The sequence below is a fragment of the Hevea brasiliensis genome, chromosome 14 (genome assembly GCF_030052815.1).
Source record: "Hevea brasiliensis isolate MT/VB/25A 57/8 chromosome 14, ASM3005281v1, whole genome shotgun sequence".
NCBI lineage: Eukaryota > Viridiplantae > Streptophyta > Magnoliopsida > Malpighiales > Euphorbiaceae > Hevea > Hevea brasiliensis.
In genome coordinates, this window is record NC_079506.1 from 79,175,008 (window position 1) to 79,188,083 (window position 13,076).

At 37.9% G+C, this 13,076-nt stretch overlaps 1 protein-coding gene across 2 annotated transcripts in view; it reads right to left on the reverse strand.

Annotated features, from left to right (window-relative positions):
- Positions 1–13,076, reverse strand: part of LOC110672126 (pullulanase 1, chloroplastic) — a 53,630-nt gene that overhangs the window by 15,456 nt on the left and 25,098 nt on the right. For both annotated transcript variants that reach the window (XM_021834816.2, XM_021834818.2), the window contains exon 19: positions 11,998–12,054. In XM_021834816.2, coding sequence (XP_021690508.2) covers positions 11,998–12,054 — 57 coding nt within the window. The remainder of the gene's footprint in view (positions 1–11,997; positions 12,055–13,076) is intronic.

Genomic DNA, 13,076 nt, shown 5'->3' on the forward strand with positions numbered 1-13,076 from the left:
TCAAAAATTGTTTAAAGAGGTTAGTGCACTAATTCACTTCTATTTCTTTTCTAAGCATGACAAACTTGCTAAAATAAGTTAGATTGATATGAAATTAAAAGAAATTCATAGGGATAGGAACTTATTAAATTTCGGCAGCCATGATAAGAGTTGTGGTTTGATGGTTTTGATGAAATTAGTTGTGTTTATTAGTGGTATTGATGAGTAATTGTGATGAACAAATTGATTGGCATGTGTTTATATGAATTGAGGAATGTGAGTTAGGGTTTTTGACCTAACTTTGGGGAAATTGATGTGTGACTTGAAATTGATGATGTTGAGATGATTTAATGACCATTAGAAGTGCCATGTATGTCAAATGAAATTTGTGGTGTTGGAAGAATTGAATTTGGGAGTGTTGATTTTTATGCAGGAAATTCGGACCTTTGAGTCCAGTGTATTGCTTGAGTTATAACTAGAGTTGTGTTGCTCCAATTGGTGTGGGGCCAATTGAAGATGAAACCTAGGACAAAATGCCCCATTTTCATGAAGAAACTCTACCCAAATTCTGTCAAAATCTTAGTTAATTTACTGTCCCAATCCGGATATCCAAACACTGAACCCAGAAAAATAACCACCTGTTTATTTATAACTCCCTCTAGATAGGTCCAAATGACCTGAATTTTATACCATTAAAAAGCTTAGACATAGGACTAAAACTTTCATTGAGAATACCAAGCCCAGAAATGTCTCAAACCAAATGAAATTGTTCCCTCAAGTTAGGACACCAAATTGACCTGCACCATTCTGCTCAGAATTTCCTGGACTAGAGCTCACCCGACCAGTTTTGGCAAAATAGCCATAACTTGGTCTACAAAAACCCAAATTCAATGAAACCAGTGGCAAAATTTCTATAAGACATAGATATACAAAATTGGTCTTTTGACCCAACCCCAGAAACCAATGGAAATAGGTCAATTGCCTAGGTTAAGTTAACATATAAATTCTGACAATTTTCAAAAGAACCATTTGACCCCAGAACACTCATTTAGCTATATCTCCTACTAGAAAACTCCAATTAGGTTGAGCCATACTGATCTGGAACCCTAAGAAACAGGGCTCCAACCTTGTTTTAGACTTGGTACTCAAATTATGAACATAAGAACCCTAAAATGGGAGTCAAAGTTTCTGATTTGAACATGAGTCCTGATAGAACAGGGTACATGAGTCCAGGCCAGTGATTTAGCCATAATTAATTCTACAAAACTTGAAAAATTGTAATAAAAATTACTAAGTGACTATAAGACATAGGATAACAACTTTTATGAAGAACCTTAGGCCTAAAAATGACTATGACATGATCAATTAATTAGACAAAAACAGACTCTAGAATTTGCCAAATTCTGAACCTTGAGAAAGGTTCATAAAATAACTTAGCTTATGATATGAAACAAAATGGAATAAGTTGTTAAGCATAAAAATAACATGAATTAATGAAACTGTAAGTATGAAATAATACTATTATGCTCAAAGTACACCTAGACTCATTTATATAGCTTGAATCGATTGGTATACCAATTAGGGACTACATATTGCAGTACTGCCCACAGGAATAATTATTGACAGACAACATATGTCTAAAATGATTGTCTTACTGGCTTTATGCCTGCCCGATGGCCATAGTGCCAATTTTCATTATTACTGGCTTATGCCTGCCCACTGGCCTTGTGCCTAACATGACCGTTGTATGCTGGGAAGACATACGGATATCTAACTAGTATATTTTCGTGTATCCAGTCTTTATAGTTTGTCATAGATTACTTGGGCACAGATAAAAGCAATAAGCCATAAAATTTGAATAAGTACATGAGAAAATTATTAATATAAATTTTATAAGACTGAATATAAGGTACATGCACAGTAAAGATCCTGATTAACTTATTTACTTCCAAAGCTTTCTAAACACGCAAAAGACTATGAATTTATAATGTTTTATATTTTATTATAAGATTATATGTAGAATAATTATTTAAGTTGTTTAGATTATTTTTCCTTTATATTATGCACCACTAAGCGTTATACTTAGCGCGTTGGTTTTTCCATCGCGTAGGCATAGGAGACCCACAGCAGCAGCAGTAGAACTTAGTCTGGATTTGATCAGATCTGCTACAGGGTAGATTGTCACCTCAGCAGTCCGTTTTAGTAGGGCTCATGTATATATTAGATTTTGCATTTTTGTATTCTATGTAATTAAAAAATGATGTAAATTATTTTTGGAATGTAAATAAAAGTGTAAATTGTTGTATATGAATTTTATATATATGAATGCAATGCAGTATTTTATTTTCTTGAAAATTGATATGAGCATGAGGAATAATATGATGAATGAATAGATGTAAAGGATATGAATTGTTTTAACAGGTAACATGAAAACCACCATGCATTAATAGAACAGAGGGGACTCTATTTGGATCTCCATAAAAATAGAATGTGATAAAACAAAAAAAAATTTTACACGTAAGGCAATATAATTAAACTAATATTGTACATGACGAGACAGGATAGGGTGCTCCGGCACCGAATATAACGCACCTTGCTCGGCTACACTGTAGACGGGTGAGGGGTGTTACATTTATTGGTATCAGAGCAAAGGTTTAGGCGTTCCTAGGCATAGGTAGATAGAAAGATATAGTGTGCATAACATGCATGAGCCCTTATTTAGGAGTCGAGGTGACACTAATGCAGATCCATTCGTTGTTTGTTTTATAGAATTGATGGAGTCCGATCCTTCAGAGGAAGGGTCTTACAGACTAGTGGAGGAGGAGATTGGTAGTCATGCACTTGTCCATAGTCAGGGGCGAAACAGGAGAGACGAGTCATCCCGGGCATACTGGTAGAACGCAGCAGCGTTTTGGAGCAATGACTCGGATGCTCGCCACACTGAGCCACCCCACAGCCTACACAACGGTCCCCACTAGAGAAGTTAAGAAAGTATGGGGCCGTTGACTTTATGGGTAAGAAGGAAGACGACCCATCCGCTGCTGAGCATTGGTTAGGGCGGACTAAGAGAGTGCTGAGGCAGTTGCATTGCACGCCAGATCAGTAGCTAGAGTGTGCTCTGTCATTACTACAGGGGGAAGCCTACCAGTGGTGGGATACAGTGTCTAGAGCGGTACAACTGACGGAGCTTAATTGGGATTTCTTTCTAACTGAGTTCAGAAAGAAGTATATTAGTCATATATACTTAGAGGCCTGAAGGAGAGAGTTTCTGACCTTGAGGCAAAGACAGTTAACAGTCTCTGAGTATGAGAGGGAGTTTGTGAGGCTGGGTAGATATGCAAGGGAGGTAATGCCTACAGAGGCAGAGAGGTGCCGTAGGTTCGAGGATGGACTGAATGATAATATCAGAATTATAGTGACGGCACATGGGTATACAGATTTCTCCCGGCTAGTGGCTGCATCACTTAATGTAGAGAGAGTACGAAATGAGGAGCAGTCTAGGAGAGATAGACAGCGAAAGAGGAGTTCTGGACAAGGTCAGTCCAGTACACCAGTTTCTGAGGGTAAGAGGCCCAAGGTTTCCCAGGGCCAGGGCCAGAGACAGGGGTCTCAGTTTACTCAGAGAGGAGGACAGTCCAGAGCATCAGTGGGGAGTTCTCCAGGCACCGCAGTAGAGGGATTTACCTCCATACCATTATGCACCTACTGTGAGAGGAGGCACTAAGGAGAGAGCCGATTGTTGACCGGGGGATGCTTCTGATGTAGAGCTACTGACCATTTTCTACGGGATTGTCCCCATAGGAGTGAGTATACAATTGAGCCTGGCTTAGGCTGGACGTGGCATAAAACTCCTTTGAAAGACAAGAAAACACGTCCCACATCGGAATGGGAGGACAAGGTAATGATATATAAAATGGGGGAACTAATCACTAGAGGCGCCCTTTGGTGGAATGGCCTGGAGAGTTGGAAGAACTCCAGGGTTAAGCGTGCTCGCTTGAGAGAAATCCTAGGATGGGTGACTTCCTGGGAAGTTCTCCATTCCACCTATGGGATAAAATCGTGAGACTTACGGCCAAAGCGGACAATTTCTCTAGTCGTTGGAGCCCGACCGTTATAATTGGTATCAGAGCCGGACACTCCCTCAGTATGGTGTGAGAGCGAGGACGATCGAAGCTTAAGGGGGTGAGGAGCCCAGCTTAGGCTGGACGTGGCGTAAAGCTCATTTGAAAGACAAGGAAACACGTCCCACATCGGAATGGGAGGACAAGGTAATGATATATAAAATGGGGGAACTAATCATTAGAGGCGCCCTTTGGTAGAATGGCCTGGAGAGTTGAAAGAACTCCAGGGTTAAGCGTGCTCGCTTGAGAGTGTTATGGAAAGTCAATCACTATATTATTTCTCTGTACATTCTGTATTCTGTATTCCTATTTTGGATTTCTTATTTAGGATTTCTTCCTAATTAGTAGAACACAATTATAGGAATCAATTGTATATATATATATATATCAATGTATAGATTAATTGAAATTAAGGAGAATCATCTCTTTCTATATGGTATCAGAGCAGGTCATCTATCAAGGGTGACTATTTGTTCTCACCACCCAGCTCAGGAGAGACCTTGGCCACCGACCGGCCGTTTCGACCCCGATCAACATAGCCGGCGTTGCCTCAATCCCCTCATTCCACCACTGTGTCTTTGTTGCGATCCAAAGACACCATTAAAGGACTTCTGAGGTTTGGCTCTCAGATCCTATTTCGGTATTTGCTTGATTTGTGATTTTGGGTTATTTTGCTGCTATAAGCACTTTGGATTAGCGTTTCGATTAGTTTTCTTTGTCTCAACAAATGGCAGACAATAAGAATGTTATTTCTGATGTGATTCCGGTGATGACTAAGATCACGGAACACAAACTTAATGGTTCGAATTACCTGGAGTGGAGTAAGATTGTTAGGGTCTATTTGCGTAGCATTGATAAGGATGATCACCTTACTAAAGATCCACCCACTGATGATACACGATAAACTTGGCTAAGGGAGGATGCTCGGTTGTTTTTGCAGCTTTGGAACTCGATTCACAGTGAGGTAATTAGTTTAATTAATCACTGTGAATTTGTTAAGGAATTGATAGATTACTTAGATTTTCTGTATTCTGATAAAGGGAATATCTTCCGTATTTATGATGTTTGTAAGGCATTCTACCGTGCTGAGAAAGAGGATAAGTCTCTCACGGCTTATTTTATGGATTTTAAACGGGTATATGAGGAACTTAATGTATTGTTGCCTTTTAGTCCTGATGTAAAAGTTCAGCAGGCCCAAAGGGAGCAACTGGCTGTTATGAGTTTTCTTGCAGGCCTTCCTTCAGAATATGAGATTGCTAAATCTCAGATTCTCTCCAGTTCTGAGATTTCCTCTTTGCATGAAACGTTCACACGGGTCCTTCGTACAGAGAGTACCCAATCTTCACAGCCTGCTTGTAGTGCTCTTATTAGCCGTAATCCAAATGGACAACAGGGTAATAGAAGAGGAAGTAGAGGAGGAATTACAGGCAACAGAAGTAATCAGCGTAATGGAGAGGCTAGTTCTAATCAGGACTCAAGAGGAGTCATTTGTTATTATCGCCATGAGCCTGGCCATACAAAATATAATTGTCCGCAACTTCAGAGGAAAAATTAGCGATCACAGATGGCAAATATGGCAGCAGAGAATTCTACAGTATCTTCCTCTAAGAAAACTATTTTGGTATCTGCAAAGGATTTTGCTCAATTTTTTCAGTATCAAGCATCTCTAAAGCCTACCAGTTCCCCTGTCACTGCGATCGCTGAGTCAGGTAAATCCACTACATGCCTTGTGTCTTCTTTATCCAAATGGGTTATTGATTCTGGTGCAACAGATCACATGACAGGTAATTCTAGTCTTCTATCTGCTTTTCAGTCTAATCTCACTTCCTCTATCGTTACTTTAGCTGATAGTTCTACTTCTTGTGTCATGGGTTCTGGAACTGCGAACCCGACTTCGTCAATTTCTTTATCTTCTGTTTTGTGTCTACTAAAATTCTCTTTTAATCTACTTTCTGTTAGTAAACTTACTCGTACCTTAAATTATTCTGTTTCCTTTTTTCCTGACCAGTGTTTGTTTCAGGATCTTACGACGAAGCAGATTATTGGTAGAGGACGAGAGTCAGGTGGTCTCTACATTCTGGAAAATCATGTACCGCAGTCGCTTGTTTGCTCCAGTACCTTAACACCTCTTGACGCTCATTGTAGATTGGGTCATCCCTCTTTGTCTACCATGAAGAAGCTGTGTCCTCAATTTCAGTCTTTATCAGTACTAGAATGTGAGTCGTGTCAGTTTGCAAAACATCATCGTTTGCCTTCTGTGTCTAGAGTCAATAAAAGGGCTTCATCCCCTTTTGAGTTAGTTCATTCTGATGTTTGGGGTCCTTGTTCTGTTACTTCTAAAACTGGATTTCATTATTTTGTTACTTTTGTTGATGATTACTCTCGTGTTACCTGGTTATATTTAATGAAGAATCGTTCTGAGTTATTTTTTATCTTTTGTGCCTTTTGTAATGAAATCAAAACTCAATTTAATATTTCTGTGCGCATATTAAGTGACAATGCCAAAGAATACTTTTCAGCACAATTTCAGTCTTATATGACACAAAATGACATTCTTCATCAGTCTTCCTGTGTGGATACCCCATCCCAAAATGGAGTGGCCGAAAGAAAAAATCGGCATCTTCTTGAGGTTACTTGTGCTCTTCTTTTTCAGATGAAAGTTTCTAAATACTTTTGGGCGGATGCAGTTTCTACGGCATGTTTTTTGATCAATCATATGCCGTCTTCTGTCTTAATGGGGATATTCCTAATACTGTTTTGCTTCCTACAAAATCTTTGTTCCCTATTGAACCCCGTATTTTTTGTTGTACCTGTTTTGTGCGTGATGTTCGTCTCCAGGTTATCAAATTGGATCGAAAATCTCTCAAATGTGTCTTCCTTGGATACTCCGGGCTCCAAAAAGGGTACCGTTGTTTCTCTCCTACTCTTAATCGTTATCTTGTTTCTGCATATGTCACATTTTTTTAGTCCACTCCATTTTTTCCTCAATCATCTGTGTATGAGAATCAGGGGGAGAAGGATGATCTCTTAATATATACTGTCAAACCAATGTCTAATCCTGTCCCACAGCCTGTTCCTTCTGTCTCTAGACCTACTCAACCTCCCGTTGTTCATGTTTATTCCAGGAGATTGGAGATTCCTGACTCAGATCCTCTACTAGCTACTTTGTTGGGAGATCCTGTACCTCATACTAATCATAATTCTGATCTAGACTTACCCATTGCTCTTCATAAAGGTAAACGTTCATGTACTTACCTTATCTCTTCTTTTGTTTCTTATAATCAATTGTCTTCTTGTTCTCGGTGTTTTGTTACTTCTTTAGACTCTGTTCCTATCCCTAATACTGTTGGTGAGGCATTGTCTCATCCTGGCTGGTGTGCTGCTATGAAAGAGGAAATGAAGGCTTTAGATGCTAATGGTACATGGGAACTGTTGCCTTTGCCCACTGGTAAGAAAGCTATTGGTTGCAAATGGGTATTTACAGTAAGGTAAATCGTGATGGTTCTGTGGCTAGGTTAAAAGCACACCTTGTAGCAAAAGGATATGCTCAGACATATGGGGTTGATTACTTTGACACTTTTTTTCCTGTAACTAAACTTACTTCTATTCGCTTGTTTATCTCTTTAGCAGCTACATATGATTGGCTCCTGCATCAATTGGATATCAAGAATGCTTTCCTTCATGGTGATCTTCAGGAGGAGGGGTATATGGAGCAACCACCCGAGTTTGTTGCTCAGGGGGAGTTGGGTAAAGTTTGTAGGCTTCGGAAGTCTCTTTATGGCTTGAAACAAAGTCCTAGGGCATGGTTTGGGAGATTCAATGAAGCAGTACAGGAATTTGATATGCAAAAGAGTAAGTGTGATCACCCAGTATTTTATAGGCAATCTGAGGCTGGTCTAATTCTCTTGGTAGTCTATGTGGATGACATTGTCATCACTGGGAGTGACTCTGCAGGTATTTCATCTCTTAAAACGTTCCTCTAAACCCAATTTCAGACCAAAGACTTGGGATTATTAAAGTATTTCTTGGGTATCGAAGTTATGAGAAGTAAGAAGGGTATTTTCTTGTCTCAAAGAAAATATGTCCTCGATCTATTGACAGAGACAGGAAAATTAGGTGTTAAGCCTTGTAGTGCACCAATGACTTCAACTTTACAACTGTTAGCAGGGGATAGTGAGTTGTTTGAAGATCCAGAGAGATACAGGAGATTGGTAGGAAAATTGAACTACCTTACGCCGTCATTCCGACATTGCTTATGCCGTTAGTGTGGTAAGTCAGTTTATGTCTTCCCCAACTATTGCTCATTGGGAAGCCTTGGGACAAATCTTGTGTTATCTGAAGGGCGCTCCAGGAAGAGGTTTGCTATATGGTAATCATGGGCATTTGAATGTTGAATGTTTTTCAGATGCCGACTGGGCTGGATCTAAGGTTGACAGGAGGTTAACTACTGGATATTGCGTTTTTGTTGGAGGAAATTTGGTGTCTTGGAGAAGCAAGAAGCAGAGTGTAGTTTCTCGATCTAGTGCTGAATCCGAATACAGAGCCATGGCACAATCAGTATGTGAGGTAATGTGGATACTTCAATTACTAGATGAGACAGGTTTTAAGACCTTCCTGCCTGCGAAATTGTGGTGTGATAATCAAGCTGCTCTCCATATTGCTTCTAATCCGGTGTTTCATGAGCGGACCAAACATATTGAGATTGATTGTCACTTTATTCGTGAAAAGATTCAACAACAGATCATCTCAACAGGACACATCAAAACTGGAGAGCAGTTAGGAGATATTTTCACAAAAGCTCTGAATGGAGCTAGGATTGACTACATTTGTAATAAGTTGGGCATGATTAACATCTATGCTCCAACTTGAGGGGGAGTATTATGGAAAGTCAATCACTATATTATTTCTCTGTATATTCTGTATTCTGTATTCCTATTTAGGATTTCTTATTTAGGATTTCTTCCTAATTAGTAGAACACAATTATAGGAATCAATTGTATATATATATATCCATGTACAGATTAATTGAAATTAAGGAGAATCATCTCTTTCTATAGAGAGAAATCCTAGGATGGGTGACTTCCTGGGAAATTCTCCATTCCACCTATGGGACAAAACCGTGAGGCTTACAGCCAAAGTGGACAATTCCTCTAGTCGTTGGAGCCCGACCGTTACATTTATACCTCATCCCTGAACTTTACATTGCATTTAACTTTTATCCCTTAACTTTAATTTGTTACTAAAAAGTCCCTCTAACCTACAATGGCAGGTTTCCGGATTAAAAAATCTCTCTAAACTATAGTGTAACGTCAATAATACAATTTTAATACTTTCCAGTAAAGGATAAATCCTTCTTCCTTCTAGGAAGCAGATCATTGTGATAGCCTTGGTATTTTTTGTGATAAGTCCATATAATAGTTGAAACGGCCAGCGTTTTTTTAGTGTGAGCGGTAGAAAGGTTATTTCATTATTTTTTTAACATGAAAACTTGCTATAGCTAGTTATAGGGATTTTTGTGAAATAAAAAAGAATTAAAGTTCAAGGATTTTTTAGGAACAAATTGAAGTTAAGGAATGGAAGTAAAATACAAAACAAAATTCAGGAACAGGCTATAAAAATTACCTGTATTTTCTTTGTTATCCGCCATCTCTATCCCTCTTTCTATCCTTCTCTTTCCCTAATCCCTGATGTTATCTTGCTAGACTCAGAGACTATTACCGCAACTAACTCCATCATTGCCCTTCGCCATTGACTTCAGCTAAGCTGGGAAGAGCAACAATTGTTTCTTCTTGTTCTCATCATCCAAATCCATTACTTTTGGCTTCACAGCTCTCTTAGCCCGGCGATGAATCTTGAATTTGTTGGAATAGTTGGTAGTGAGTGATTTGGGATGGCAAAAGTTTCCAAACTCGCAATCAATTTTCCCAGATCCTGATTTGTGCGAAGTGAGGACAAGAAGACCTCCTTGCCCTGAAACTCCGTAACCCACCCCGCACAGTAATATATTATTATTTTTTATTATATTTAAATTTTATAATTTTAACAAAATATATAAATATATTGTTAAAATAATATGTAAAAATTGCATTTCTAATTATATTTTATTTTTAATAAATAAATTTATATTATATACTAATAAATTAAAATGAAAAAAATAAAAAAATAAAAGAAAATTCTGTGTGGGGAAACCTGCCCCGCCTTGACCCCAAACTCTTGTGGGACGGGGGCGGGAGGAGCGATCCCTGCCCCCGACCCGCCCTGTTGTAATTCCTATGAGCAATTGAGGTGGTGGGTTTCTCTGGATCGATGCAAGGAAGCACGGAAATCCATTTGTAAGCAAGGACAAGGAGAGGCATTTATGAATGATGATGCAAGTTCTCAAAGCTCATTAAACTATAGCATTACTCACTCTCTCACCACTGTTGTTGCTTGTGCTTGACCACCTCAATCAATGGCGGCTTGGCATCACCAAGGTTCATCTTGTCCCTCACTCACCACCCGAATCAACTCACTCAAGTACCCGAATCAACTCACTCAAGTAAATGTGGTGGCTTAAGGCAACAGGAATACTATGTTTGCGTGTTGATGTTTTCACGTTGTATCTCCAATGACAGATTAGTTGAAGATCCCTCCATGTTGTTGAGAAGGAAAGAGCTATGATCTATCCCAGGACCTCAGAAAAGAGGAATTTTCATTGATAAGCTAGCAACGTTTAGAAAGGATTTTTGGAAAATTTCTTCTTTTCTCCGTCATAAGACAATTGCAGATTGTGTTGAATTCTACTAAAAAGACCACAAAATTGATTGCTTTGAGAAAACCAAAAAGAGTAAGCAAGCAAAGTCCTCTAACTACTTAGTGGCATCTAGTAAGAATTGGTATCGCGAAATGAGAGTTGTTGCATTCTTGTTCTTCTTGATTTTGTTATTGTTAATTGTTAGATTTGATAGGTAATTGTTGGAATTTGTTAATTAGTTTGATCAAATTATGTAATTTCTTGATTTTTTTCTTATTAGAATTTGCTCTTGAATTTTTATTGTAAAATAGAAAATGACAGAGAGTTGGAAGCTGTGAAAAATGGAGATGAGGATTTTGGTTTATTTCTCCATTTGTTAACCTTAATTAAGTAAAAAGTATTTTAGCCTTTTCACCCTTAATTAACGGAATCTTCCTTTTAAATTAGACAGAAGGAATTCATTTTTTTGCATAAGCAAAGTCAAGGACTAAATAGTTGAATTTCCAAAATGCAGGGACCAAATAGTAGATTTCCCTTAATATTATTACAATATAAAAAATAGAGATCTCTTCCATGGAAGAGATCATGTTAGTTATATACAAGTTGGATTTATTATTATTCTTTATTGTTAATATTATTATCAATAAGTTCTTTTTCAATCTTTTCATAATTAATAAATTTAACTTGAAATTTAGACTTTAATTATTTCATAAGTAATATATTCAATTTTAAAAAATTTTCACTTAAATTTAATTTTAATATTTTTCAATTTTTAAATATGCACGAATTAAAAATATAAAGGGCTCACATGTCTGAAAAACTAGTGCATGAATATGTGTGTCTGTGTGTGAAACTTAATCCCAATTATAAGTATGACCCAGCAACTCGAATTTACTTTGGTAAAAAGCAGAGATTGTAAAGGAAGGGGGCTTAACAACAACAACGTTTGGATTATAAGGATTCATATCACTTCAATTTTCATTTGGACTTCCTGGCCCCCCTTCAATCAGTCCTTGTTCATCCATCTAAATGTAAATATGTTACAGACATGAGAATATGTAAAATTTCAAGACCTGTAGAAGCAACTAAGAATCATTTCATTATTCAAATATCAATTATTAGATGGCATAACATAATTGCATCATCCGGCAGGACAATACATACCTCTTTCCCTTCACTATTGACTAGAACAAAATCCCTCAAATTTGCAGCCATCCCAGCCTGGACCGTGTGAAAGCAGTAATTAGCTTTGAGCCAAGAAAGAAACCATAATTTACAATCATCTGAATGATCTAGGAGATATTCATTGGATCTTGAAGGAAGAATGAATTTAACATAAAATCTAACACCAGGAATGGCCAAAAAGTGCTTTATGTAAATGAGAAGAATGAGTTTGTAAGCAAACAAATAAGGTGTTCAAAAGTTAAAATGAATAGTTCCAGAATCCAAAAAGAAAGGGAAGTTAAAAAGCTTAAAAGCATCATTTACATTTGCCGGTGCTAAACTTCCAAGCAATAATGAAAAAAGTAATATTGTTCATCAGTTCCCTGGTCTCAAAAGATAACGTAAAACTTAGTAGTAGCATCAGGATTCAGATAAATGAATTCAGAAACTGAAAAATCAGTCTAAGGCAATGACACCCAAAATTTTCATGTACATCTGATCATAAGGCAACATCTCTTTTTCCTTTTGGTTGCTAAACAAGGTGCAAGGGCCTCTTTGAGCACTAAACTAATCTCTGGAGTGGATACCTCATCCCTGTGGCAATGATAGGGATAAATCTCTGGACACACCACCAGAGGGGTAAGGCATGGGTTTACAACCCAGGCCAACACTTTGTTAGAGGCCTGAACCAAAGACAACTTAGTGGTCGACCAATTGGAAGACTCTGCTTAAGTAAAGTTACAAATGCAGGATTTTTCTATCATATGCAATCTGATGCATCAAATGGGTCAGTTATCATCAAAATGTGAAAATGTTTGTCATCTTCTTGTACTCATCAACTAATAGAAGTGAATCCATCAAAGAATTTACTCTCTTTTTTAATATTTCTTCTCTCTTTCTATCCTTTGATATCACATGGACAAAGGCCCTAAATGAATAATTGACTGTTGAGGTTAAATGAATCATTACACCTAACCCTTTATTGTGAGAGCAACCTAGATAAATCTATATCATCATTGGCCCATGATGATGACAAGAATAATGCAACCTAAATACAAATCCGTTCATCATAGTGTTTC